This window comes from Trichechus manatus, unplaced genomic scaffold (assembly GCF_000243295.1).
Source record: "Trichechus manatus latirostris isolate Lorelei unplaced genomic scaffold, TriManLat1.0 scaffold00020, whole genome shotgun sequence".
NCBI lineage: Eukaryota > Metazoa > Chordata > Mammalia > Sirenia > Trichechidae > Trichechus > Trichechus manatus.
This window is the reverse complement of record NW_004443956.1, coordinates 13,511,657-13,535,967: the sequence shown is the minus strand read 5'-3', so window position 1 is coordinate 13,535,967 and position 24,311 is coordinate 13,511,657. Positions and strand designations below refer to the sequence as shown.

The following is a 24,311-nucleotide window of genomic DNA, read 5'->3' as shown; positions in this document are numbered from 1 at the left end:
GGCCATGCTTTCCGGGATTCCTCCAGTCTCAGTCAGACCATTAAGTCTGGTCTTCTTACTAGAATTTGAGTTCTGCACCCCATCCTTCTGCTGCTCCATCAGGGACTCTCTGTTGTGTTCCCTGTCAGGTCATTGGTGGTAGCCGGGCATCATCTAGTTCTGGTCTCAGGCTGATGAAGTCTCTGGTTTATGTGGCCCCTTCTGTCTCTTGGGCTAATACTTTCCTTGTGTCTTTGGTATTCTTCATTCTCCTTTACTCCAGGTAGTTAGGACCAGTTGATGCATCTCAGATGGCCGCTCAGAAGCTTTTAAGACCCCAGACGCCACTCACCAAAGTAGGGTGCAGAACATTTTCTTAATAAGCTTTGTTATGCCAATTGACCAAGATGTTGCCTGAAACCATGGTCCCCAGACTCCTACCCCTGCTGCTCTGTCTCTCAAAGTGTTTGATTGTAATCAGGAAACTTCTTAGCTTTGGTTGAGTCCAGTTGTGCTGACTTCCCCTGTAGTGTGTGCTGTCCTTCCCTTTGCCTAAGATGATTCTTATCTACTATCTAGTTAGTAAATAATCCTCAGCCTCCCTCTCCACCCTCATAACCATCAAAGAATTTTTTTTCTGTGTTTAAACCTTTTCTTGAGTTCTTATAATAGTGGTCTTATGCAGTATTTGTCCTTCTGGAAAACACCAACATTTCAGTGGGCTGTGCTGGCAGAGGGAGGCTGCAGGGGTGGACCGGGCCTTGGCTGGACTGATGCTGAGGGCTCAGGCAGCACCCACTCTGGCTCACCCTGAGCAGCACCTGAGGAGCTGAGCCAAGCAAGGGAGCTGGCTCTCCCCCAGGCTGCACCTGGCCACCAACTCTTCTCTGCAAGGGGCCCAGGCATGAGGTCCTCCCAGGTGGTCCTCTCATGCTCCAGGGGTGAGCCCCCAGGGTAGGTGAGGCCAGAGCATCTGTGGGAGGTCAGCACATGCCAGCATGCTGCAGTAGCCATTGCCCTGCTAATGGAGGAGGCCCTGGGCTTGTGGGGGCTAGCACACTCAGGCTCGTGTTCTCCAGCTCACTCTGCACGCAGAGCTCTGCAGGATGGAGAGAACTGGGGCCAGACAGAAATGCTTGGAGAACAAGCCATCCGCCAAGGAGCGAGCCCAGGCTCAAGGGGCAGCGTGGGCTCCATGCGGGGTGGGCGGGAGGGGACGGGGCAGAGGAAAGGTGAAGGAGCAGGCCTCTGGATGTGACAACTTCCTGGGTGTGGGAGGGAGGAGGAGCAGGGCTGAGGGTAAAGGGCTACTTTGTTTGGGACGTGAGTGTATGGCGAGGTCCCACCAATGGCTGTGCCAGCTTCTGTCTGTCCTCTGGGTCACACAGCATGGGGATTACTGGTGGCTCACACAGCTACTGCCCCACCCCTCGGCCTTTCCCGAACATACATAGGCCTTCCCCACGCTGTTGAGGTCCCTTGTCCCTGTCCTGCCCTTCAGCCAATCCCCAAACACCCCTGGATGGGCCTCTGTCCCTCCCCACGCTCTCTTTCCCTCCTTTGCCTCTTCTCTTCCTGTCCATTTTCCTTCCTTCCTCCTCCCCCAGGTGTGGGGGGTAGGGTGACCACTGCTGGAAGTGGGGCTCAGCATTCTGGAGGGGAGCATGGCGTGGGGGGGGCAACTTTGAAGAGGGGCTAATGCTTTTTCACCCTCCTTGAACCTCGTTCACCACCTTGATCCCTGGTGGTTGGTTTTCAAGAGAAGGAACCAGCAAGGAGGGGTGCACACTTAGAGCCCTTTGAAGCCCCTGGGCCAAAGCCACGTGACTGACCAGTGTTCTCTGTGTCCTAGGACCTGAGCTCCTTCGCCATGCCGCTCCTGGATGGAGACCTGGACAGCGCAGAAAAGCATTCTCGCAAGGTAAGCTGCCTCCCTCTCAGCTTCTCCCGGCTTACCTGGGGGCCCACCGAGACGCCACTTGTCATGGTAGACACTGGGCCAGGTCACTGCACAGGCCCAGCCCCTCTCTGCACCTGCTGCCCCATCTGAGAACACTCTGGGGGGCTGTCTCCTGTTCCTCCTTCTCCCTCTGGGCCCGACTGCTGCTGTTAGAATCCCCAAAGCAAGCGGAGTCATGGAGAAACAGCTGGGCCCCAGGGACCAAGTAACAAAGCAAGGAGGCTGACAGCATCAATAGATATGAGATTTGGGGTCATCTGTGGTTTTCGGTTACTCTCCTTCACAGGTACGAGTTCCTCAACGTGTCCCGCCCACCACCACCCCCCATAGGCCAACCTTCAGTCTCCCCCTTCCACCTGGTTTTACCCTCACCCCTTGTCCAATGCCACTGCCTCTCTCCTCTTTCATCCTCCTTTCTGCTTCTCCTGGGCCACTCAGCTCGCTGCTCTCCTGGCCCAACACTGAGTAATTTCTCTTCCGTTAGGAAGCTGGTGTCTCCACGAGGCTGTGCTGGACCCGGCGGCCCAGCGGGAGTGTGTGAGGGTAGAGAGGGGATGAACGCTGCCCTGGGAGGGGTGTGGTGGACAAGAAAGAGTGGAAAGGCTGCCTGGGGTGGGGGAGTCCTCCTGGGAGCCCTGCACCTCTGACCGCTGTGGTGGGGATTTGAGGAGGGTGCTGCTGGCAGCAAGCCGGGTGAGAGAGGGGCGTGAGCAGATCTGAGAGTGGAGATACAGAGTGAAGGCTGACTCTTGGGCTCTGGGTGATGCCAGCCAAGACTAGGGAAGGACAGTGCTGGACGAGGCCAATCTATTCCCTAAGCATTTTGAATTACATGCAATTGAGTTAACAAATTGGTTTAGACCTGTGGGAGAAATTGGCTCTGCTCCCTGCCTGCCCGGCAATAAGCAATCCCACTAGCAGTGATTGGCCCAGCCAGAAATGGCTCTTAGAGGATGCAGCAGCTGTGGCCTCCAGAGCTTCCTGGGCTAGCAGGGAAGAGGTAGAGGGCCTGGAGGAGCAGTGGCCTGGTCAGGCCCGGCTGCAGGACTCACAGCGCTTGTTGCCATAAAATGCTTCCTTCACATCAGTGAGCACTGAAGTAGGGCCTCGGACTAGGGGAAAGACACCCAGAGCTGCTCTGGCTGGGGCGGGGCCAATAGTGCTGGAACCTCATAGCCCCACCCTGACCCAACTATGGCTCTCCAGACGGGTTCCCGAGTAAAGTCGTTGTCACGAATGAATGGTGTCTGGACAGAAAAGGACCCTGACAGCTTTCTTACCACCACCCAACATTGACTCAGAACTCTGGTGACATTAGCAGTGGTGTGGGGAAGTCTAGGCCGTGGGCCTTCCCCTCTCACAGGGTTAGGACAAGAAGGTGACTGGTTGTAGTAGACAGTGTCACCCAGCACGTGGCTTAGCGACAGAGGCCACAGAAGATTGAAGGAACCTAAGTTTCTATTTAACTGGGAAGGCACTTATTCTCGGTCTAACATCTTGTTGTTTTCCTTTTTTAAACTGTAGTAAAGTATATATAACAAAACATTTGCCATTTCAACCATTTTGACACTAGTTCTGTTCACTATGTTCTGCAACCATCACTACTATCCATTTCCAAATTTTTCCACCACCCTTAACAGAAATTCAGGAAAACGTATTCTTTAACAGTATCCTCTTTCTCCCTGTATCTTTTAGCACCTGATACAACCCAGAGACAGGCCTCAGAAGCGAAGTGTTGGGAAGGGAAGGGAGGGAGTGCTTGGGCCTCCCCTACCCCAACTCGAGCCCCAGCCTCATCCCAGTGTTGCCCATCTCAAGAGGGGCAGACACTTCCTCCTCCTGACCTGACAATTGTTGGTTCCACTTTCCATTAGATTCCACTAGCCTTGAATTTCTATCGGCCTAGCAAGGCCTGCCTTTTAGCTGGCAGGTTAGGTGACTGTTTACATGGACTAGTCTCCAAATTGCCCAGGAAGGGCTTCGCTCTCCCCCAGCCAAATTCTGTCCCTTAAATTAGTGGTCCAGTTCAAAATGTAAATACCCCTGAAAAGGAGAGCATGGTTTAAATTCTTACTGGTATCTAGTCCTTTCTGAGGATAAGTTTTGATAGGGAGTGTCTTGGTCTGCTAGGGCTACCATAAAATATTCCACAAACTGGGTGGCTTATAAGCACAGAAATGTATTGTCTCACAGTTCTGGAGGCGAGGAGTCTGAATTCAGGGAGTTAGCCAGGAAGGCTCTAGAGGAAAATTCCTTCTTGTCTCTCCCAGCTTCTGGGACACCTAGCAGTCCTTGGCTTGCAGCTGCAGCATAGTTCCATAGTCACGTGGCCATCTGCTTTCTGTCTGTCTCTCCTTTCCTCTTTTATAAGGACACCACTCAGAGTGGATTGGGGCCCACCCTATTCCAAGATGACCTCGTGTTAACTTAGCTGATAGCATCTGCAAAGACCATATTCCCAAACAAGGTTGAGCTCACAGGTACTAGGGTTAGGACTTCAACACATCTTTTGGGGGGACAGAATTCAATCTGTAACAGCAAGGTAGAAAGAGGATTAGGAGATGCTGCCAGGCTCTTACAGTAGAAAGGAGGGAAGTACTGAAAATGGGGAGGTGAGGAAGGGCTGTGCAGGAGCCTCTGATGTGCCTGAGGAGGCAATGCACCTGGGAACCAGAGAGCAGAGGTCATGGAAGCTGTGATGATTCCTGCCCCTGGAACCCTTGTCAGGCTATGACACCCCATGTGAGAGCCTCCAGGTCACACCTTTGAATCAGGTGTGGGTGGGTGGGAACTGTGAACTCAGATGTGAAAGATATGATCATGTTTCTTAGTTTTAAGGTAACTTAAATCTAACTCCAAGTCCCCCATCCTACCAGCTTGATGGGAATATTCGTTTTTGTCATTAATGGGGCTTCCTTCCTAGGCTTATGCAAAGGTCCCGGGGTCCTATACAGCAATACACTGATTTTAAAAACAAGGAAACTGACCTTCAGGACAGTGAGAAGACTTTCCATGATCACATGACTCCTTAACAATTGAGCCAAGCCTGAACCCAGCCTGCTTGATTCTTTTGTTTGTTTGTTTATTGTTGTAGTTTAAGTGAAAGTTTACATTTCAAGTTAGTCTCTTATAATAAAAATTTATACATACATTGTTATATGACCCTAATTGCTGTCCCTAGACTGTGACAGCACACTTCTCCTTTCTACCCCTGATTTCTCATGTTCATTCAACCAGCTCCTAACCCTCTCTGCCTTCTCATCTCACCTCCTGACAGAAGCTGCCCATTTAGGCTCATGTATCTACTTGAGCTAAGAAGCACACTCTTCATGAGTATCAATTTATGTCCCATAGTCCAGTCTAATCTTTGTCTGAAGAGTTGGCCTCGGAAATTGTTTTAGTTCTGGGCTGATAGAGAATCCAAGGCCATGCTTTGCTTGATTCTTAGTCCAGTACGTTTTCCGCTGTACCTGGGGCAGGTGGGGCAGGCAACACAGAGGTAGTGACTAAGGTGAAGCAGAGAGGCAGTTGTTAGGTACCGTTAAGTTGGTTCCAACTCACAGCGACCCTAGGTACGACAGAACAAAAGCAGAAGCTAGCAGCCTACAATACCACAGCGTGCTTCCTGCCCCTCTGGCTTGTCTCCACATCCCGGTAGCTTGTGAATCAGATCCCGATCCCCTTAGGGAATCCCTCCTCTTTGGGCATGGTGATTGGAAATCTTCCATGCTTGCCAAGTTAAATCTCTATCTGATACTTGAAGGCCTACTCCATTTCCTAGGTACCACTTAAAGGAAGATGGATGAAGGTAGAGGTGGCCTCGCTGCCTGTGGTCCCATTCAGGTTTTCTTGGCCATCACTGTCCTTAACACCAATTGATACAGGTTATAGAAACAAGGAACAGGGGCCTGCCAAGTTCCTCTCTTTACCTCTCTCTCTGGTGTCCTTTCCCTGAAAGGCAGCCACTCTTTTATGTAACACGTCTCTGTGCATAATCTGCTGGTCCCCTTGAATCTGCACAGCTGGATAGAGGGGTTCTTGGGCCAGGGTCTGCAGAGCAGGGCAGTGCCAGCCAGCACTCCGGCATCATCCAGCACCTTGCAATCACATGGTCTTGACCTCATTATTAATAGGGATGAATAGTGAGGGGCCGTTAAAATGGAGGTACAAGTTTGGGGTTTCCATGTCAGCTCAACTGTTTACTAATGGAATCCTTCTTGGATTTTGCCTTCCCCTCACTGCTGTCTTTCAAACTATAGACTTTTTCTCCTTTAGAATGTGCTCAAGCCTCTCCTCCCACAAGATTCCACATGACCATGGGTTCTCTTCGCTTGATCTGGGACAATCACCCAGCTCCCCTGTTCGTCTTTCCTGGTAACTTGCCTTCAGTGTAAGCTTGGACAAGATGCTTGCTCTCTCTGAACCTGTAATGATAGCCCTTACCTTTTATGTGTGTAATAATGTAGAAGGGTGCCAGCACCCAGAAGTGCTCCAGTGGTAGGTCCCTGGGCGAAGGGTGATCTCAGTACATCTCCTTTTAGGAGTGGAGAGTGAAATCTGCTTTAGAAGAAATGCAGCCACCTATCTCTTACCTGAATGATGCAAATGCTTCACTAGTGTGGCTTGAAACCTGTGGACTCTGGATCTTGTAGTCTGTCTCTCTTGGCTCTTCTCCCTGAGAACTTCAAGCCGTTTCTGTCTGGGCTTGTGGGTGCCTTGCAGGCCTCAGACTGAGCTGTCCCACCTCCAGCTGGCAGACTCCTGGGGAAGTGGTGCCAAGCTAAATCTGGACCCCAGGACTGGGGTCCCGCACCCTCCCCACTCGAATCTGTCTCCCAGGGAGGAGTCTCCCTGACTTTTCCCCACTGCTCTCTTGGTCCCCAGGATCCATATGTATACCTTACCTTGAGGCCCACCTTTCCTGGCCTCCCTTTTGTGGCCCCCAAGGATGCCTGTTGTCCAGTCTTTTGATCACCCTGGTCTCTCCTGAGTTGGCCCCACTAGACCCTCACTCATCCTGACGTACCTGGAATTTTCTCCTTCCCTGTTGGGAAGCGGGGCCTCAACTCCCCTCCCTTCTTCCCTGGTGGGGAGCCAGGCCTCACCTCTCTTCCCTCCTTCCCTAGTGGGGAGCCAGGTCTCACCTCCCTCCCCTTCTTCCCTGATGGGGAGTCAGGCTTTGCCTCCCTTCTCTCTCTGTTTTGGCACCAGCCTGAGTGCCAGTTCCCTACCAGCCTCTATGAAGCGAACAGACACTCTGAGCCTCTAGGTGCTTTGTACATCAAACCTAGGACTCGTCCAACTAAAATCCTCAGAGGATTCTCTGTGATGGCTCCATAAAGGCAGAGCTATGGCTGGCCATGGTGGCTTTCACTACCACTCATTGTTTGTACCGCTGCCCAGCCCACCCCAGCTGGAAACAGACCAGGTGGATAGGTCTTCCAAAGTCAGCCCAGGGTCTCACTGTCCAGGAGGATGATTCCATTCACAGTATCCCATGAGAGATGGCCGGCCAAGCAGACCCAGGACCCACACTCTTAGGCCACTTTCAAGGAGAAGAAGGAAGGCTTGCCTCCTGGGCCCTCCTCAGGCTTGACTTCCGGGTGCCTGGCCTGGTGGGCCTGGGATTCTGAAGACAAGATGGAATTTCATTCAGTAGGATCATGAGGTTCCTCATCATCCATCAACCTTATTGGGCATTTGAGGCCCTCTGTGACTGGTTTTCCAGTGGCATTTGGCTCAGCTTTCCCCATGGCCTGTCTGTGGTGGCCCCTGGACTCCTTCCTCTGGCCCAGGCCCATCCGAAGGTCATCTGGCTTTCCAGGCCTTCCCTGAGTGCGCTTTGACAGGCAGGTTTTTACCCTTTGGAAACTTTCTTCATCAGCACCATCCTTATAGCACTATGTCTTGCCTAATGCTATAGCTGTTGGTCTGCCATTCTCTGAGAGCTCTTGAGGACCTCGGCCTTACTGTGTGTCCCCATTACCCTCCGTGGTTCTGAGCACCAGCACATGGGCAACTCTTCCTCCTTAATGCAAGGATCACGGTTAGACATGAAGACTATCTTTGGGGCTAGACTTTCGAGTAGTTCGTAAAAGTGACTTTAGTAGCTTAACAGTCAACCTCTGGACCTTATGCTTGACCCTGACTCCTCTGGTATTCTCCAGGCCTTCCTCCAAATGTTTCTGCCGCTCTCTGGGGTGTGTGGTGTGATAGGTAAGGACACAGGCTCAGAGGTCAGACTCCTGCCCCAACACTTAAAAGCATTATGATCTAAACCTCTGTGCTCTCAGCCAGCACCTTCTCCTGCCTTCTGGTTCAGTAACACTCAGTGCAAGATGATGAGGGAGACACTATGGAGGCTTCCAGAATAGTCTGTTTTAAATAAATTTGGCTGTACCATTCCCTTGCTTAAGATACTTCAGTGGTATCCCTCAGAAAAGGATGAGGTCCTCAGCACAGTATACAGTGCCTGTCCATGATTCAGCCTGGCCCTCTCTCCCACCCAAAGTTCCACAAATATCAAGTATCTCCTGGTACAGAACTCATGAGATGAGAACTGATCCGATATATGTGGTGTAATCACTATGTGCCAGAACTGTTAAATGCTGTTCTTGTACTGCACCCTTCATCTTCACAACCCCATGAAAGAGGCCCAGTGCCCTCATTTTATAGGTGAGAAAACTGAGATGGTAGAAACTGGAGCCGAGATTTGAATTTGAACCTCCATCTCCAGAATCCTGGCTCACCTCCTGCTTCAGGATGTACTCTCTACTTCTCGTCCGTGCTTCTCCCCATGCTTTCTATCAACATCTCCCACCCCTGTCCATATGAACATTCTGCCCACCACCGGAGGAGTCATTAAAAGTTATTCTGTTTTTTGTAATTCATTTTAGTTTTGCTGTTGTTGTTGAGAATATATACAACAGAACATACGCCCATTCAACAATTTCTACATGTACAATTCAGTGACATTGATTACATTCTTTGAGTTGTGCAACCATTCTCACCCTCCTTTTCTGAATTGTTACTCCCCCATTAACATAAACTCACTGCCCCCTAAGTTTCCTATCTAATCTTTGGAGTTACTGTTGTCAATTTGTTCCCATATAGATACAGTGAAACCTGCAAAAACCAGAACTTGTGTAAGGTGGAAACCTGTCAGAGAAGGAAAACTCAAATATTTTCCATTAAAATGAGCAATAGAAAAGTGGTAAGACTGCACCTTGTCAGAGGCAGAAAACTAATGAGACCCGGAAAAACAAGGCAGTCCCACTGAGTTCTGGTTCTCATAGGTTTCACTGTAGATCTTAAAAGACCATAATGCTCAAAGCAGACATTCTTTACTAGTTAAGCTAAACTACTGTTTGGTTTTAAGAAGACTTCAGGGGATATTTTTGGCTTAAGGTTTAAAGATTATTTCAGGGCAGTAGTTTCAGGGGTTCATCTTCCCTCTATGGCTGCAGGGAGTCTGGAGTCCATGGAAATTTGAAATACTGTTCTACATTTCCCCCCTTTTGATCAGGATTCTTCTATAGAATCTTTGATCAAAATGTTCAGTAATGGTAGTTGGGCACCATCCAGTTCTGGTCTCTTGGCAAAGGGGGCAGTTGTTCATGGAGGCAATTAGACACACATTCCATTTCTTCTTCCTATTCCTGACTCTCTCTTTCTCTGTTGCTCCCAGCAAATAAAAGTTATTCTTGAGATTAGAAAAAACTTCAGAAAGCCTGAATCCCATAGATAGGTGAGATAGTAGCTACACCAAATACAGACAGAATGTAAGTGATTTTCAAATAAAATGGTTAAAAAGGAAAATTTTTGACTGCTCCTTTGTAGTGAGATGAGTTTCAGTCTGTTGTTCTGTAGCCCCCAGCACTGTTCAGTGAAGGAAGTAACAAGGCTCCCTTCTGATTCTTTAGGCAGGGTGGAGAACCCCCAGGCAGAGGTCAAACCCTGGGGTGGTTAATGGTGCTGATGGTGGCATTGTGTCCTTCTGTGAGCTGCAAGCTCGGAATCAGGGTGGGCCCTCTGGAAGCACTTACTTGGGTCTGGCCCCCACACAGTGCCTGGAGCAGGATGCCCTGGGCCTATTACCCATCCCCCAACAGGTGGGCTTGGACCCACGTTCTCAGAACTCTGCTGGTCACCAGCCAGGGTTTTTCAGGGCTTCTAGGGCCTGCAAGGTGGCTTGAAAAGTGCTAGACTGCTCTCTGCCAGGCCTTGTGCTTGCCGCCGGCAAGTCACTGTTCTTTCCTGCTGCTGGAAGGTGGAGCCCTGAATGGGGATGCCCTTTCTGCTCCAGTGTTGTATGTTTACCAAGTAGTAAGAGAGCAGCAGCTTAGCATAGGTTAACTGATTACTGTGCAACTGGTGCTTTGCTGACGTTCATAGGTGAATCTCACCCGACCTCAAATAGCCTTTTGAGGTGAGGGCATATTTTACAGATGAGGAAACTGAAGCTTAGTGTGACTCAGTAGCATGCCCAGGATCGTACAGTAAGGGGCAGAGCTGGGCCCTGAACCCAGGCGTGCCCCACCCAGAGTGCATGGTCTGAAGCCTTTCTGAGCAGGAACACACACTTACAGGGCACACTTGATATGTCACTGAGTCTGTGAGTTGTGTGCCTTGGCTTAAAATTATGGGATCCATTCCCCAAAAAGCTAAACATAGAATTACCATATGGCCCAGCAATTCCACTCCTAAGTATATACCCTAAAGAACTGAATGCAAGGATTCTAACAGATACTTGTACACCAGTGTTCACTCAAGCACTGTTCACAACAGCCCAAGGTGGAAACAACCTAAATGTCCATCAGCAAGTGAGTGGATAAACAAAATGTGGTACGTACATACAACGGAATACTACTCAGCCATAAAGAGAAATGAAGTCTTGATACGTGCTATGATATGGAAGAACCTTGAAAACATCACATTGAGTAAATTAGTCAGTTACAAAAGGACAAATATTGTATGGTCCACTTTTATGAAATATCTAGAATAGGCAAGTGTCTAGAGACCAAAGTTTATTAGTGGTTACCAGGGGCTAGGGGAAGAGGAAATGGGAGTTATTGCTGAAGGGGTACAGAGTGTTTGGGGTGATGAAAAACTTTTGGAAATAGATAGTGGTGATGGTTGCACAGCATGGTGAACGTAATTCACGTCACTGAATTGTACACTTAAAAATGATTAAAATGGCAAATGTTTTGTAATGTATATTTGACCACAATACCTTTTTTTAAATAAAAAAAAGTTGTGGGTGTCCAATAATTTTTCAACCTATGCCTTATAGCTACAATTGTAAGTAATCAAGGAAGTGAGGGTCTGAGGTTTGGGCTTGTTGGTTTTGTTCGTCCTGACCTTGAACAGCATTCCTCTCGTCCAGAGCCAGGGCTGCAAGGAGGAAAACCCATGGTCTCCTAGCACCAGGGTCCCTTGGGATGGAGGCCTGCTCCCTTCCAGATCACAAAGATGTGTGTGTCTCCTCCTTTGTGGTAGGGCAGGAGAACAATATTCCATCATAGTCATACCTTGAGAAGGACAGAAGTAAGGTCTTGAGAAGTAAAGGCCAGAAGGCAACTCAAAGGTTAAAGGATAAGAAGCATAGTTTTGAGCCACCTGTTCCCACGCCCCTTCTCCCTTCCTCTCCTCCACCTAGGAGGTGTCACCGGGCCTCTGGGATGGGGTGGCCAGCCAGCCTACGGATGGGCCGTCCTTGGATCAGATGCTTATCCCACTCCATCCTGGGCAGGAGACCAGGAGGGGCAGCTCATCTCGAGGGGCCTTGGGCTGGCCAGTGTGACAATGACAGGTCCAGGAGGCACCTCTGCTTGTCTGTCTCTGCAGGTGGACAGCCCCTTCAGCTCGGGCAGCCCCTCCAAGGGCTTCTTCTCCAGAGGCCCCCAGCACCAGCCCTCCAGCCCCATGTCTGCTCCCGTGAGGCCCAAGACCAGCCCCGGCTCACCCAGAACCGTGTTCCCGTTCTCCTACCAGGAGTCGCCCCCACGCTCCCCACGCCGCATGAGCTTCAGCGGCATCTTCCGCTCCTCGTCCAAGGAGTCCTCCCCGAGCTCCAACCCCTCTACCTCGCCTGGGGGCATCCGGTTCTTCTCCCGCTCCAAAAAAAGTAAGCACTGATGCTATTGTTTCAGGTGGATGCCGGGCTGCCAGGGCCTTCTCTGCATGTGGCTGGTGGCCAATGGTGCCTGCGGGCTCAGGAGCTGGTGGTGACTGTCAGTGACTGGGTGGTGGGCGCATGAGTCTGTGTCTGTCCCCCCTGGGAACAAAACCCTTCAGAACACAGATTCCACCTGTCCTTTTCCTCCTGCACTAACCTTCTATCAGAAGCTCATCCATCTGGTATGGCCTGGCCCCATGGGGTCACCATAAATACCGCGTGAGACCCCCAGTGTCACTGGTAAGGACAACCGAGTGGAACCTGTGCCCCCCCACCCCCACCCCCCGGCATTCTCTGAAAAGCAGTAGTGCCATGAAGCTGAGGTGAGGCCCACTTACCCAGGGCCAGAGGACCCAGACTTTGCTCTTGTCAGCTGACATGTTGCACCACTCCCTGCTGTTCCATATTTGGGGGTTGGAGTCTACCTGTCTCTAGCGGAACCTGACTTTGTCTGTTGGGCCCTGAGCATCAGGGAATAGACCTGGAGTTGATTTACTGGAGAAGGGGGTAATGATAGGAAATGCGTGCATTTAAGAGGGAGTTTCTTAGGCTCGTGGGTGTCTGAGATGTGAGGACAAAATGGTCTCAAATTGGCATAATATGAAATATACCAGGAAAGCTGTAAAGCAGATGGGGCTCATTAGCTCCTCTCCTGATTTTCAGTGCCTCTCCCTACTCTTCCCAACTCCCTCTGCTGACTTAAAGTGCTTCTCTGGGGGAAGACAGTGATTTGGAAACCACATCTGCTCTCGAGCCTCAGAGATTTGGGGCGTGTGCTCCTTTCTTTCCAGGCCATGTCTGCATTCAAGAAGACCTGCCTGGTTAGGGCAGTGCAGTTGCTGTCCAGTTGGTGGCAGAGTACAACTGTGCTCCATAGGGTTTTCCATGGCTAATTTTTCAGAAGTAGATCACCAGGACTTTCTTCTGAAGCACCTCTGGGTAGACTTGAACCTTCAACTTTTTGATTAGCAGCCTAGTGCATTAACTGTTTGCACCACCCAGGGATACTCAGCCTAGAAGACGAGGTCCTGAGAGTAAAATTTCAGTCCTTATGACTTACAAGGAAACGGGGAGGGGGTGTCTCTTTTTTTTCTCTTTTTGGTGGTGTGGGTTGTGATCCTAGTACCCCTGAGGTCATCCCTGTGGATGTCTGCCTCTCTGTCTGTTGATAAGTCTGACTATAAACACACAACCTACAGCCTGAGTGAGGTGTGACCTGTGGCCCCGTGGGCCTCGTGGCAGGACACTGGGTGGATGTGGTCGGAGACCCCAGGTGCAAAGCCTGCGGGGGGCAGTGCATTCTCGAACTGCAGTCATCACATGCTGGGCAGCACTTGTTTACTTGACAGACATCTTCGTTATCTAGTGCTGCTCTAACAGAAATACCACAAGTGGATGGCTTTCACAAAGAGAAGTTTATTCTCTCACAGTCCAGTAGGCTACAAGTCCAAATTCAAGGCATCAGCTCCAGGGGAAGGCTTTCTCTGTTGGCTCTGGAGGAAGGTCCTTGTGATGCATCAGTCTTCCCTTGGTCGGGGAGCATCTCAGCATAGGAACCTCGCGTCCAAAGGACTCACTCTGCTCTCAGCACCGCTTTCTTGGTGGTCTGAGGTCCCCTGTCTGTCTGCTCACTTCTCTCTTTTATATCTCAAAAAGATTGGCTTAAGACACAACCTAATGTTGTAAACCTCATCAGTATAACTGCCACTAATCTATCTTATTACACTATAGTGATAGAGTTTACAACATATAGGGAAATCACATCAAATGACAAAATGGTAGACAATCATACAATACTGGGAATCATGACCTACCCAAGTTGATAGATATTTTTGGAGGACACAATTTAATCCATAACAGTGGACATCCTGAGATCCTCAAGTGTTTCTTCAGGTACCACACCCAAAAGGAGAGAACATCAACCCTTGACTCCACTAGGACACCCCGTTTCTTTGAAGGTGGCACCACGCGCATGTGTTGGTGACCGCAGAACTAGGCCTGGCTCCAAACTGCTCACTGCCAGTTGGGGTATGGTGGGTGTGTGGGCGTAGCATGGTAGGCCTGCTAACACCAGGGGAGTTTCTGAAGGCATAGCCACGGGCAAACAGGAGACCATGTTCGGAGGCCAGGGAGAGCCAGCAGGAAGGGGGCAGGGAGCAGGCCATCCCCCTGCAAGGCACCAAGTCAGGGCCAAGGCAGCGTGTGTTCTGAGAGCGGAAGGTCAGCCCTGCAACCAGTCCCTGACCATGAGGTGGAGGTGGCAGAGGTCCCGGGACCCTGGTGAGGGCAGTAATTCAATAAACAAACAACTCGGACATACCACTGATTTGGGAGCCAGTCAGGTAGTGATGCACCCCACACCCAGAAGCCTGAGACAGGAACACAGGCCCAGGAGCAGCAGACTACCCCACCCAGCACATCTCTGTGTGTCCATGCTTCCAGGACAAAGTAAGCTGCTTGACCGATTCAGCTGAAACAGTTCCTATGTGAATACGTAGTCAGCTAAGCATCCCAGGAGGCGCGCAGGGCTCAGATGTCTGCAGCGGCCACGCAGAGCCCGCTTGAGGCATTCACGGGCCCCAAGGGTGAGCATCTGTGCCCAGCAGGGTTTGCCTAAGACCCTCCGTGGATGGGGGCAGCCCTGGACAGGATCCAGGTACATGCCTCTGCCAGGCACGTCTTCCTTCACTGTCTGGAGGCAGAGCAGCACATCTTCTCTACCTGAATGGGGAAAAGAGTCCTGGGCCTCATAGTTCTTTCTACATAAACCAATGAAGATGCCTGTGCCTGTGGGGCTGGGGCACCTCCTGGCCTCTCTTTATGTGCACCTGCGGGGCCATGGGGCAGCACGCTTTTCTCTAAGTCAATGTGTTTTCACCTAACTATGAGACCTTTCTTCTCCCCAGCCACCTTGCATAAAAAATTTCTAGAGATTTGGACTCAAAGTACTTGTGTGACATTAGGGAAATAGGGCCTGATCCAAGACCACAGCCTTTTTACCCACATTGAGCTCACCCACCACAGAAGCCAGAGCCATAGGGAGACTTGGTCCAACCACCAGCCCTCACAGTGTTCTTTGCCCAAGTCTGCAGAGCAATGTTCCAGGCCCCTCTCTGGATCTCCCCTGGGCGGTTTTGGGACACTGCAGCTCTAATGGGCTGTTTACTATGTAGGCAGGGCAGCCCCGGAATGGGTGAGGCTGACCTGCCTGGGTCAGGTCGGAGCGGGCAGTCAGGTGCTGGGGCTGGAGAGGAACCCTGGTGAGGTGGACGTGGATGTGGAGTCACTGTCCCCAGGGATGGGGCCTCGGCTCATTCCTGCCTTTGATCATCTTCTTCCTAGAAGTTTGGTACTGCCCACTGCCCTACTTAGGAATGAGCTATTCTTTTAAGATCTGAGCCCAATAAATCATTTCAATGTCTTAAAATATTTCTCCTTTTCACTATCTTGACCTTATTTATGATTTTTAGATTTTCATCCCTCTTCAACTGTTTTCCTTCAGTCCTTGCCGGACTTGCAGACCAACAAATAAGACAGCTAGAAGCGGGTATGAGGGACTTAGTTACCTAGTGCTGCTATAACAGGAATACCACAAATGGGTGGCTTTAACAAACAGAAATTTATCTTCTCACAGTTTAGGAGGCTAGAAGTCTGAATTCAGGGTGCTGGCTCTAAGGGAAGGCTGTCTCTCTCTCTGTCGGCTCTGGAGGAAGGTCCTTGTCTCTTTTGAGCTTCTGCTCCTGGGCAGTCTTCATGTGGCTTGGCACCTCCCTTCCCCCCATCTCTGCTTCTTTTGCTTGCTTGTTTAATCTCTTTCATATCTCAAAAGAGAATGACTTAAGACACACACTACACTAATCCTTTCTCATCAAAATTACAAAGACACTCCACTGATTCTTTGAAATCTAAGTGGCCTTGGCCCCACCCTTTGAGATACAGGTAGCTCTGCTTCCTATGCGCCTACCAACAGTTCTGCTGAACTCCAGGCTGCTCCAAGGATGATTCTTTTCTTTTCTTGGAGGAGAACAGATGTAGCTCCTTTGGCCTGTTTCCTGCCTGTAGAATTCCAAGAGGCAGACAGCATTCTTTCTCCCCGCCCCTTTCAGTCTGGCTGATGGGTTTTCTGCTGTGGTAGTTGATTAGATCCAGCAGTCACAGGTTTAATCCCTTTAACAAAAGATTGCATAGCCATGTCATTGGTGAACATTCCAGAACATGCGGCTTTAGTTTGTACAACAGAAGTTTTTAATCTTTGTTTTCATTTTGCACAGTTCATTTTTAAGTCCATCTCTTTCCTCTCAAATTTTACAATAAGCAGCAAGGAGAAACCACACAGCCCTGTTAAGATCTTACTCAGAAATCTCCTCAGCCGGATATCCAAGTTCATCACTTATAAGTTCTACCTTCCACCAAACATTTGAACATAATTCAGACAAGTTCTTTGCCACTGCATAAAAAGCATTTCCCTTCCTCCATTGTCCAGTCACATGTTCATCATTTGCTTTTAAAGCCTCATCAGAAGCACATTTAATGTCCACATCTAGCGTCATTCTGTTGTTGGAGCCATAGGTATTCTCTAAGATGATAAAGATTTTCTCTATAGCTTTCTTCACCTCCTTCTAAGCCCTCACCAGAATTGCCTTTGAAGTCCATAATTCTACCAACAATCTCTTCAAGGCAATCTAGGCTTTTACTATTAGGCATCTTAAAACTCTTCCAGTCTCTACCCAATTCCAAAACTGCTTCTACATTTTAGCTATCTGTTAGAGCAGCACCCTACTTCCAGTATCAAATATCTTAGACTGGGTTCTCTAGAGGAGCAAAACCAGTGAAGCGTATATATATATAAATATATTTAGAGAGATTTATCTCAAGAAAATGGCTCACACAGTTGTGGAGGCTGGCAAGTCCCAAATCCATGGGTCAGGTATCAGGCTGGAGGCTTCTCCTGATTCACATGGTTGCAGAGGCTGATGAACCCAAAATCAGCAGGTCATGGGGAAGGCTGCTGGCTCATGGGGTTGTGGGAGCTGGTGACTCCCAAGATCTGCAAGTCAGGCAGCAGGCTGCTGGTGCATGTCCCCAGAACCGGAGGTCCGAGAATGACGAGTCGAATGCGGGATCCAGAGTACACAGGCTTTGCCAGAACATCTGTATATATTGGATGCAGACCACACCCCCGAGGAAACATCCTTTTCAACTGATTGGCTGCTCACATCAGATCACAAAATGAGGGATGACTTCATCAGATCACAAAATGGAGGATGATTACATCACTCCATAACTGCCAAACTACATCATTCCATAACTGCAAAACCACTGAGAATCATGGCCCAATCAAGTTGACACACAATCTTAACCCTCACCGGAACCATTTAGGGAGAGAAAACATATGCATATAATGGTTTAGAGCATATATGTAACTTCTGTTTTTAAAGAACACCACCCATCTGTCAATTTGTCATACTGTGTTGCTGTAATGCTAGAAGCTATGCCACCAGTATTTCAAATACCTTCAGGGATACCTATGGTGGACAGGTTTCAGCAGAGCTTTCCGACTAAGACAGACTTAGAAGAAGTACCTGGCAATCTATTTCCAAAACTCAGCTAATGAAAACCCTCTGGATCACATTGTCCAGTTACCAGCAATCATGAAGATGGCACAGGACTGGGCAACATTCTGTTCTGTTTGTCACCATGAGTCAGAGCCGACTCGACACCAACTAACCACAACAGTTTTTAAGGAGGATGTGCACTAGGCTGCCAGTGACCACCTCTGAGTAAAGGACTAGGATGGACGTGGGAAGTCAAAGGAGGCTTGTGCTTTCTCACAGGCATTCAGGTTTTTTGAGACTATTCATTTATTTATTATTCATTTTATTCATTTATTGGTAATTAAAATTGAATACATTTTAAATACCTGTTGAGAGTGCAGACCTGTATTTTGGGCAGGCACAGATGTGGTAGGAGGTGGCAGGGCTTGGCAGGAATGCCTGGGAACAGCTCAGGTCCCAGTGTTAGTGCCAGGTGGAGAGCTAGGAGGGGTAGTTGGAATACAGCAGCGAAGGAGTTTGGGGAAGCGAGCAGAAAAGAGTGCGTGCTCATTCGCCGCATGTGAAGGTGGTGGGGATAGGGCAGATCTGAAGTTCCCCATCCCCTCTGCTGGGTGGGAGCCAGAGCTGAGGTGTAGGTGGAGGGGTGGGGACGGTCTGCGCTGGGCGTCACAGCCATGAAGCGGCAGGGCTCGGAGGAGCCCAAGTGATGCCCGTCATGCCTTTGCTCTGGTGGCTGCCCTGCCCAGGGAGACAGATTCCCTCACCTGTTCTTTAAGGAGCCACAGGCTGAGGGAGGAAGGCAGGTGAGGTAGCAGAGTTGGGCACCCATATCTCCCTCTGTCCGTCTGTCTGTCTGTCTGTCTGTCTCTCTCTCTCTCGCATGCTGAGGAGCGCTCATGGGGGCTGGACTCTCAGAGTGGGCCGTCAAGAGGGTCCAAGACCTGGCTGCTTCCAAGGCGCAGGCCAGGGGGCTTATGGCAAGGTCAGGGCCTGGGAGAGAGTGGGGGAAACCCCTGGTCTGCAGGGCAAAGCTGTGGAGGCCTGGGGGGTGGAGCTTGCATGTCCTCCCAGCTCCGCCCCCAGAGCCCAGGCACAGGCCGATGAATGTGCCCAGGCCCCTGCACTAACCAGCCGGAGTCCACTCTGGACCTCCCTTCTGAGCCCCTACTTGTGTGCTTTCGAGGTTGGGGACTATAAATTGCTTTTTACCAGGGCAGTAATGCAGGAAGCTGCTAACAGTGCCGTGACTGGGGCTATGCACTGTGGTGCCACCACTACTTCTGCAGGGCTCCCACCGGGACACGCTGGGAGTGGGGTAACCACCTCCTTACCATCGGTATGAACATGGCCTGGGGTGTCTGGTGTTGAAGGGTCAGAGTTTCAGCTCCCTAGAAGGCAGTTCATGCTGCTTTTCTCTGTTTAGGATTTTAGAAGGCCCTTCAGAAAGTGTCCAGTTGGTATCTCTTGAAAGGTGCCATCAAGGTGATGCCCACTTCTCCACTATCTGCCAGGCAGCCATGGTGGACACTGGAGGGCTACCGACTGGCCCTGGCCTGCTCACAGGACAAGAGTAATTAGGTTAGGGCAGGGACAGATTACCCAGTAAGCAAGGTAAGCATGTACTTAGGGCATCAAGAAAACAGGGGCACCAGTTGTCCTAAGCAAAGATGCACAGATGCAAAACAGACAGGAAACAACGAAGAGTGAGTGCCACAGTGGAAAGGAATTGGCAGGACACTAAATGAAATTGATACCTTTTACAAATTTTGTATACGATAAGATATTTTCCTTTTCATTTCGGACCAATCGGGTATAACCTCACATTCAGTTATTTCTCATCGACCACATACGAACATGCCAGTGGCACTATAATCATGTGACTCATGAGGTATCTGGTCCTGCGTGAAGGGAACCAAAATGTGTCTTCAAACGGAGCCTACCCTTGTATTTCTGTCACATCTTTGCATTGCTCTCGCTCCCATTGGGTATCAGCAGTAGTCCAATGAACTGTGAAGATGTGGCCTCTAAGGACCAAAACTGAGTGCCAAGTTTTTAAGTATTATTTCAAGATGAAAACACTTGTCAAGATCTGCAGACAGCCCCTCAACAAACATCTTATGATGAATGAAATTATTTCTGACTGCCTTGTAAGTGCTATTTCTTTCGACTATCTCAGACCTGAAGAACAAAATTACATGTTCCAAATCAATTTCTTACCAATTTTCAAATATAAATTTTTGTGTTAATGCCTAAATTCGAATGTAAATTTTATTTTATAAATTTTACTTGTTTTATAAATTTTATTTTCCATTATTCAAATGTATTTGCTACAGTAGAACCAAATTTAAAAAGTGATATAATTTTATATCCAGGTAAAATGGAACAGCAGCAACTAAGTGGAGTGTAAAAACGAAAGCTCACAGAAGATAAACAGAAAAGGATTTGTGAATCCCTAAAGACAATTCCAAAATTAACTTCCTTTTTAAAACATAATGGATCAGAAGAGAGTTCTTCTGTTGAACGCAGGAATTTAATGGAATCATTGTACTAGTACAGCTAGTGCTGAAATTACCAATAGCAATATGAATATAACAGCATTTTTCCAAATTCTGCATCCACTTCTTTCTGTAATAAAAAAATTAATAATGGTGTAGAAAGTGAAACTATTTTAGAATCTGAAATGCCACATCTGCAGACCTCATAAATAACAGAAATACAGATCCTGTTTGTGGAATAATTTTTGTTCTAATAACATAAATTATTGGATTGAAGGAGGGCCAAGTGATTATCAACATCACGGTGGACCATTTGAAAATTTGTGTTGAAAATTTCTGGATGGTAAACAAACAAGGTTCTGTAGCCAGAATATATTTCTAGGGTCCAAAGCTAATGGTGAACATTGTAAGAGGGAGTGGCTACTGTATTCTCCATCAGTCGGCTCTGTATATTATTTTGTTTGCAAACTATTCAGTTCTAAATCATTTAATTCTTTATTTGCTACGGATGGATTTAGCAATTGGTGCAACTCAAATATGACTGGTAAATATGAAAACAGTCCAATTCACAGAGATTGTATGTTGTCGTATTTAAACCGAAGACATGATTTTGGCTTAACTCATGAACTGGAAACACAAAGTAATGAAGAATGTCAGTAATTGGAAAGCCATTTTGCAATGCGTTGTTGCTGTCATTATAACAATTATTGAACATGGACTATCTTTTGGAGGAAGAAGTGAAGTGTTTGGATCCCCTCAAAATGGAAATTTTCAGGGTTTCCTTGAACTTGTTCAGTTTGATCCATTTTTAGCAGGTCACATCTCAAAATACGGTAATGCTGGAAAGGGCAACCCATCATATATGTCTAAAATAACGTGAAGAATTAATAAACTTCATAAGTGATAAAGTTCAATCAACTATTTTCAGTGAAATAAGTATAGCTCGATATTTCAGTTTGTCTGTAGATTCCACTCCTTATCTTTCTTAAACAGATCAGCTAAGTATTGTTTTAAGGGATCTATCTACAACAGATGGAAAACCTGTCGAGCAATTTATCACATTTACTAGCTTAAAAAGTCATACCAGTGAATTGCAAATCAAGTACTTCACTATTTATGTGAAGTTTACAAAACTGATTTTTCTAAGTGCAGAGGCCAGTCCTATGACAATGCTGCCAATACGTCAGGACATTATAAAGGCATGCATCAGAAAATTTTAGAACGTAATGAATACGCCATTTTCGTACCATGTGGTGCACATCCGCTTAATCTTGTAGGACGTAGTGCAGTGGATTGTTGTCCAGAAGCAGTTAATTCTTTTCAGTGTTCAGTTACTCTACACATTTTTTGACGCCTCTACTCACTGATGGGCAGTTGTCAAACATATTTAGGCAGTAATTGAGTATTAAAATTCTTTCTAATACACGTTGGGAAATGCATGCTGTACCAATAAGGGCAATCCTGGAACCGTGCACTCAGATTCTAGATGCCTTACAAAATATTGCGGAAGACTAGATACAAAAAATGAGTTATAAAAAGAGAAGCTGAAAACATTGCCAACAAAATGAACACTAGAGTATGTATTTATGTTGATTATGTGGAATAGTATATTGTAGTATTGTCATCAGACAAGTCGAGCTCTCCAAGATTCAGAAGTAAATTTAAAGACATGCACAGATCTCTAGCAGTCATTAACAGAATATTTACATAATTTAAGAGAAGATTTTGAAAACACAACAAAACAGAACTGCCAACTACTGATTATGAAGCAGTTCAGAGTCGCAGAAGCATTAGAAAGAAACAAGTAAATGATGGAAGTGCTCCAGAAGTATCACCGAGTGTCAGAAATCAATTTTGCACAACCACATACTACACCATCATTGACACATTTGAATCTTTCATGAAAAGAAGGGCAAAAGTGTATGAAGTTATTTCAAATAGATTTCACTTCTTAAACAGTGTGGACATACCTGATGAAGAACGTATGAAGGCATCCGAGAAATTAGTGCAGGCTTATCTTGATGACTTAACTACAGACCTTTATGGAGAAATGCGACAATTTCATTCTTACACGAGAACCAACTTTACAGATTCAGGAAAGACAAATTTTACTCATGTAGACATGTATGATTCCATAATAGAAGATAAAATACAATGTGCACTTCCCAATGTTGAAATTCTTTATGCATATTCCTAACTTTAATGATCACAAACTGCACAACAGAATGCTTATTTTCATCCCTAAAGAGACTCAGAAATCCTCAGCATACGACAGTGATTCAAGCAAGATTCAATTCATTTAGATATTGTTTAGCAGTTTAATTGGGACGAAATCATTGAAGAATTTCTAAGAGCAAAGAATAGAAAGAAATGTTTTTAATTATAACACATTAGAGATAAAATATCAATCTAAAAATAAAATATAGTAATTTGTTGCAGTATTTGTTTTCTGATCATTAAATTTTCTTTTATGACATCTTTTCATTTGTTCATTTATAATTATAGCATTTATTATGAAACAAGCATAAAAATTGAAGTATGAGCCATTTAAAGCAAAATTGGTCAAAGTTAATTTTTCATTGTGGGAGATCAACAGAATTTTACATTAATTGTTGAAACAATTAAGTTCCCTGACTCATTTTCCCTGTTGTAGAATATGTGGAATATTCTTTTTGTAGAAAATGTGGTATATAGTAAAATCTTAGTACCTCGCATCCACTGAAAATTTTATAGTCCAGTCCATCTCATTCCTCTAAAATGGTATACACCACTTTTGTGTTCAATCACTAATATTATAGTCACATTTAAAAAGAAATCACATAATGGATAGCTAAGACACACACACACACACACACACACACGTACATACCCATGCGTGTGTATAGATATAACTCACATATCCTGTTCAAATGCATGGGTAAGCAGAGATGAGGGCACCACAGATTATCAGTGCTTAGGGCCCTCACATGCCTTAATTGGCCCTGGGTTGGGGTGGGGGTGTGTGGCTTCTCCACAGAAACCCACTGGGATGGCGTGTTGAGACCAGGGTGAGCCTGGTCCCCAGAGAAACAGCCCATGTTGTTGCCCTTGAACCACACAGCCCAGTTCCTTGGCTCTTCCCAAAGGAAGCCAGCCCCACCCCAGTCCTTCGTCACTTAAGTGGGAAGTTCCAGGTCTGTGTTTAGGTGCTGCCTGCAGTACTTGCACTCTAGTACTCCTTGGTTGGGAGGGCCACTGGACTCCTCTCCACTTGATTTTTCAATTGTGCTTGGCACAGGGCTTGCTTGAATAGCATGCAATCTATCTGCTTTTCCTCATGCTTGAAAATCTATTCCTGTATCAAGATACCCAGACTATATATTGCTGCCCCTGCCCTAGAATGATTTCACAAAATTGAGCTTGAGAGCAATGCCATCAGCCTGAATGGAGGATCTTTATACAAACAGCCAGCCCCACCAGCCCACTGTGTCCAGTGTAGGATGTTTTAGACACTGTCCATTACCCAAGACCCCTGGGAGAAATTTCCTGTCTGGTCTTGGTACCAAGAATTGCTGTACTTCTGAGCAACTGGATTGTTTTTGACTATAATGGACACTAATGGTGTAACAGCCCAGTTTTCCATTTGCATCAACTGCTAGAAATCTTAGAACCAAATCTGTCAAAAAGGGCCATTAAGGGCTATATTTCCAGCCTTATTTCTGATTCTATATTTGGTCCCCATCCTTTCACTCTCCTCCCCACCCCCCTGTTTTTTGAACGAGGAAGGCAGTTTGTTGGAAAGATTTGGGGGTATTTGTGGAGTTCAAAGAAGGACTGCACATCCAGGACTCGGGAAGGAGCCAGGCTGGCCCTGGGGACCTCAGCAGCAGGGGCTCACACATCTTCCCTCTGAACTCTGGAGGATCCCAGCCTTTGTGTCTCTCTACTTGACATTCTAAATTCCTCATGGCAGGTCTCCGATTGGCCCAGCTAGAACCCCCAAAGCAGTCAGTGTGGCCAGGGGGCAGGGTCATGCAACAGAGACAGAGCTGCAGGAACCCCAGGTGTGGTCAGGAAGTTCCCAGAGAAGAGGCCCTAGCAGGTGACCTAACAGGTCACATTCTACTCCATCACTACCCAGCATTTGCACACACCCACACGCACAC

The 24,311-nt window shown here is 47.6% G+C and overlaps 1 protein-coding gene across 3 annotated transcripts in view; it reads left to right on the top strand.

Moving 5' to 3' along the window:
- Positions 1–24,311, top strand: part of PRKAG2 (protein kinase AMP-activated non-catalytic subunit gamma 2) — a 405,892-nt gene that overhangs the window by 107,678 nt on the left and 273,903 nt on the right. For all 3 annotated transcript variants that reach the window (XM_023727952.1, XM_023727953.1, XM_004372778.2), the window contains exons 2-3: positions 1,832–1,900; positions 11,786–12,065. In XM_023727952.1, coding sequence (XP_023583720.1) covers positions 1,832–1,900; positions 11,786–12,065 — 349 coding nt within the window. The remainder of the gene's footprint in view (positions 1–1,831; positions 1,901–11,785; positions 12,066–24,311) is intronic.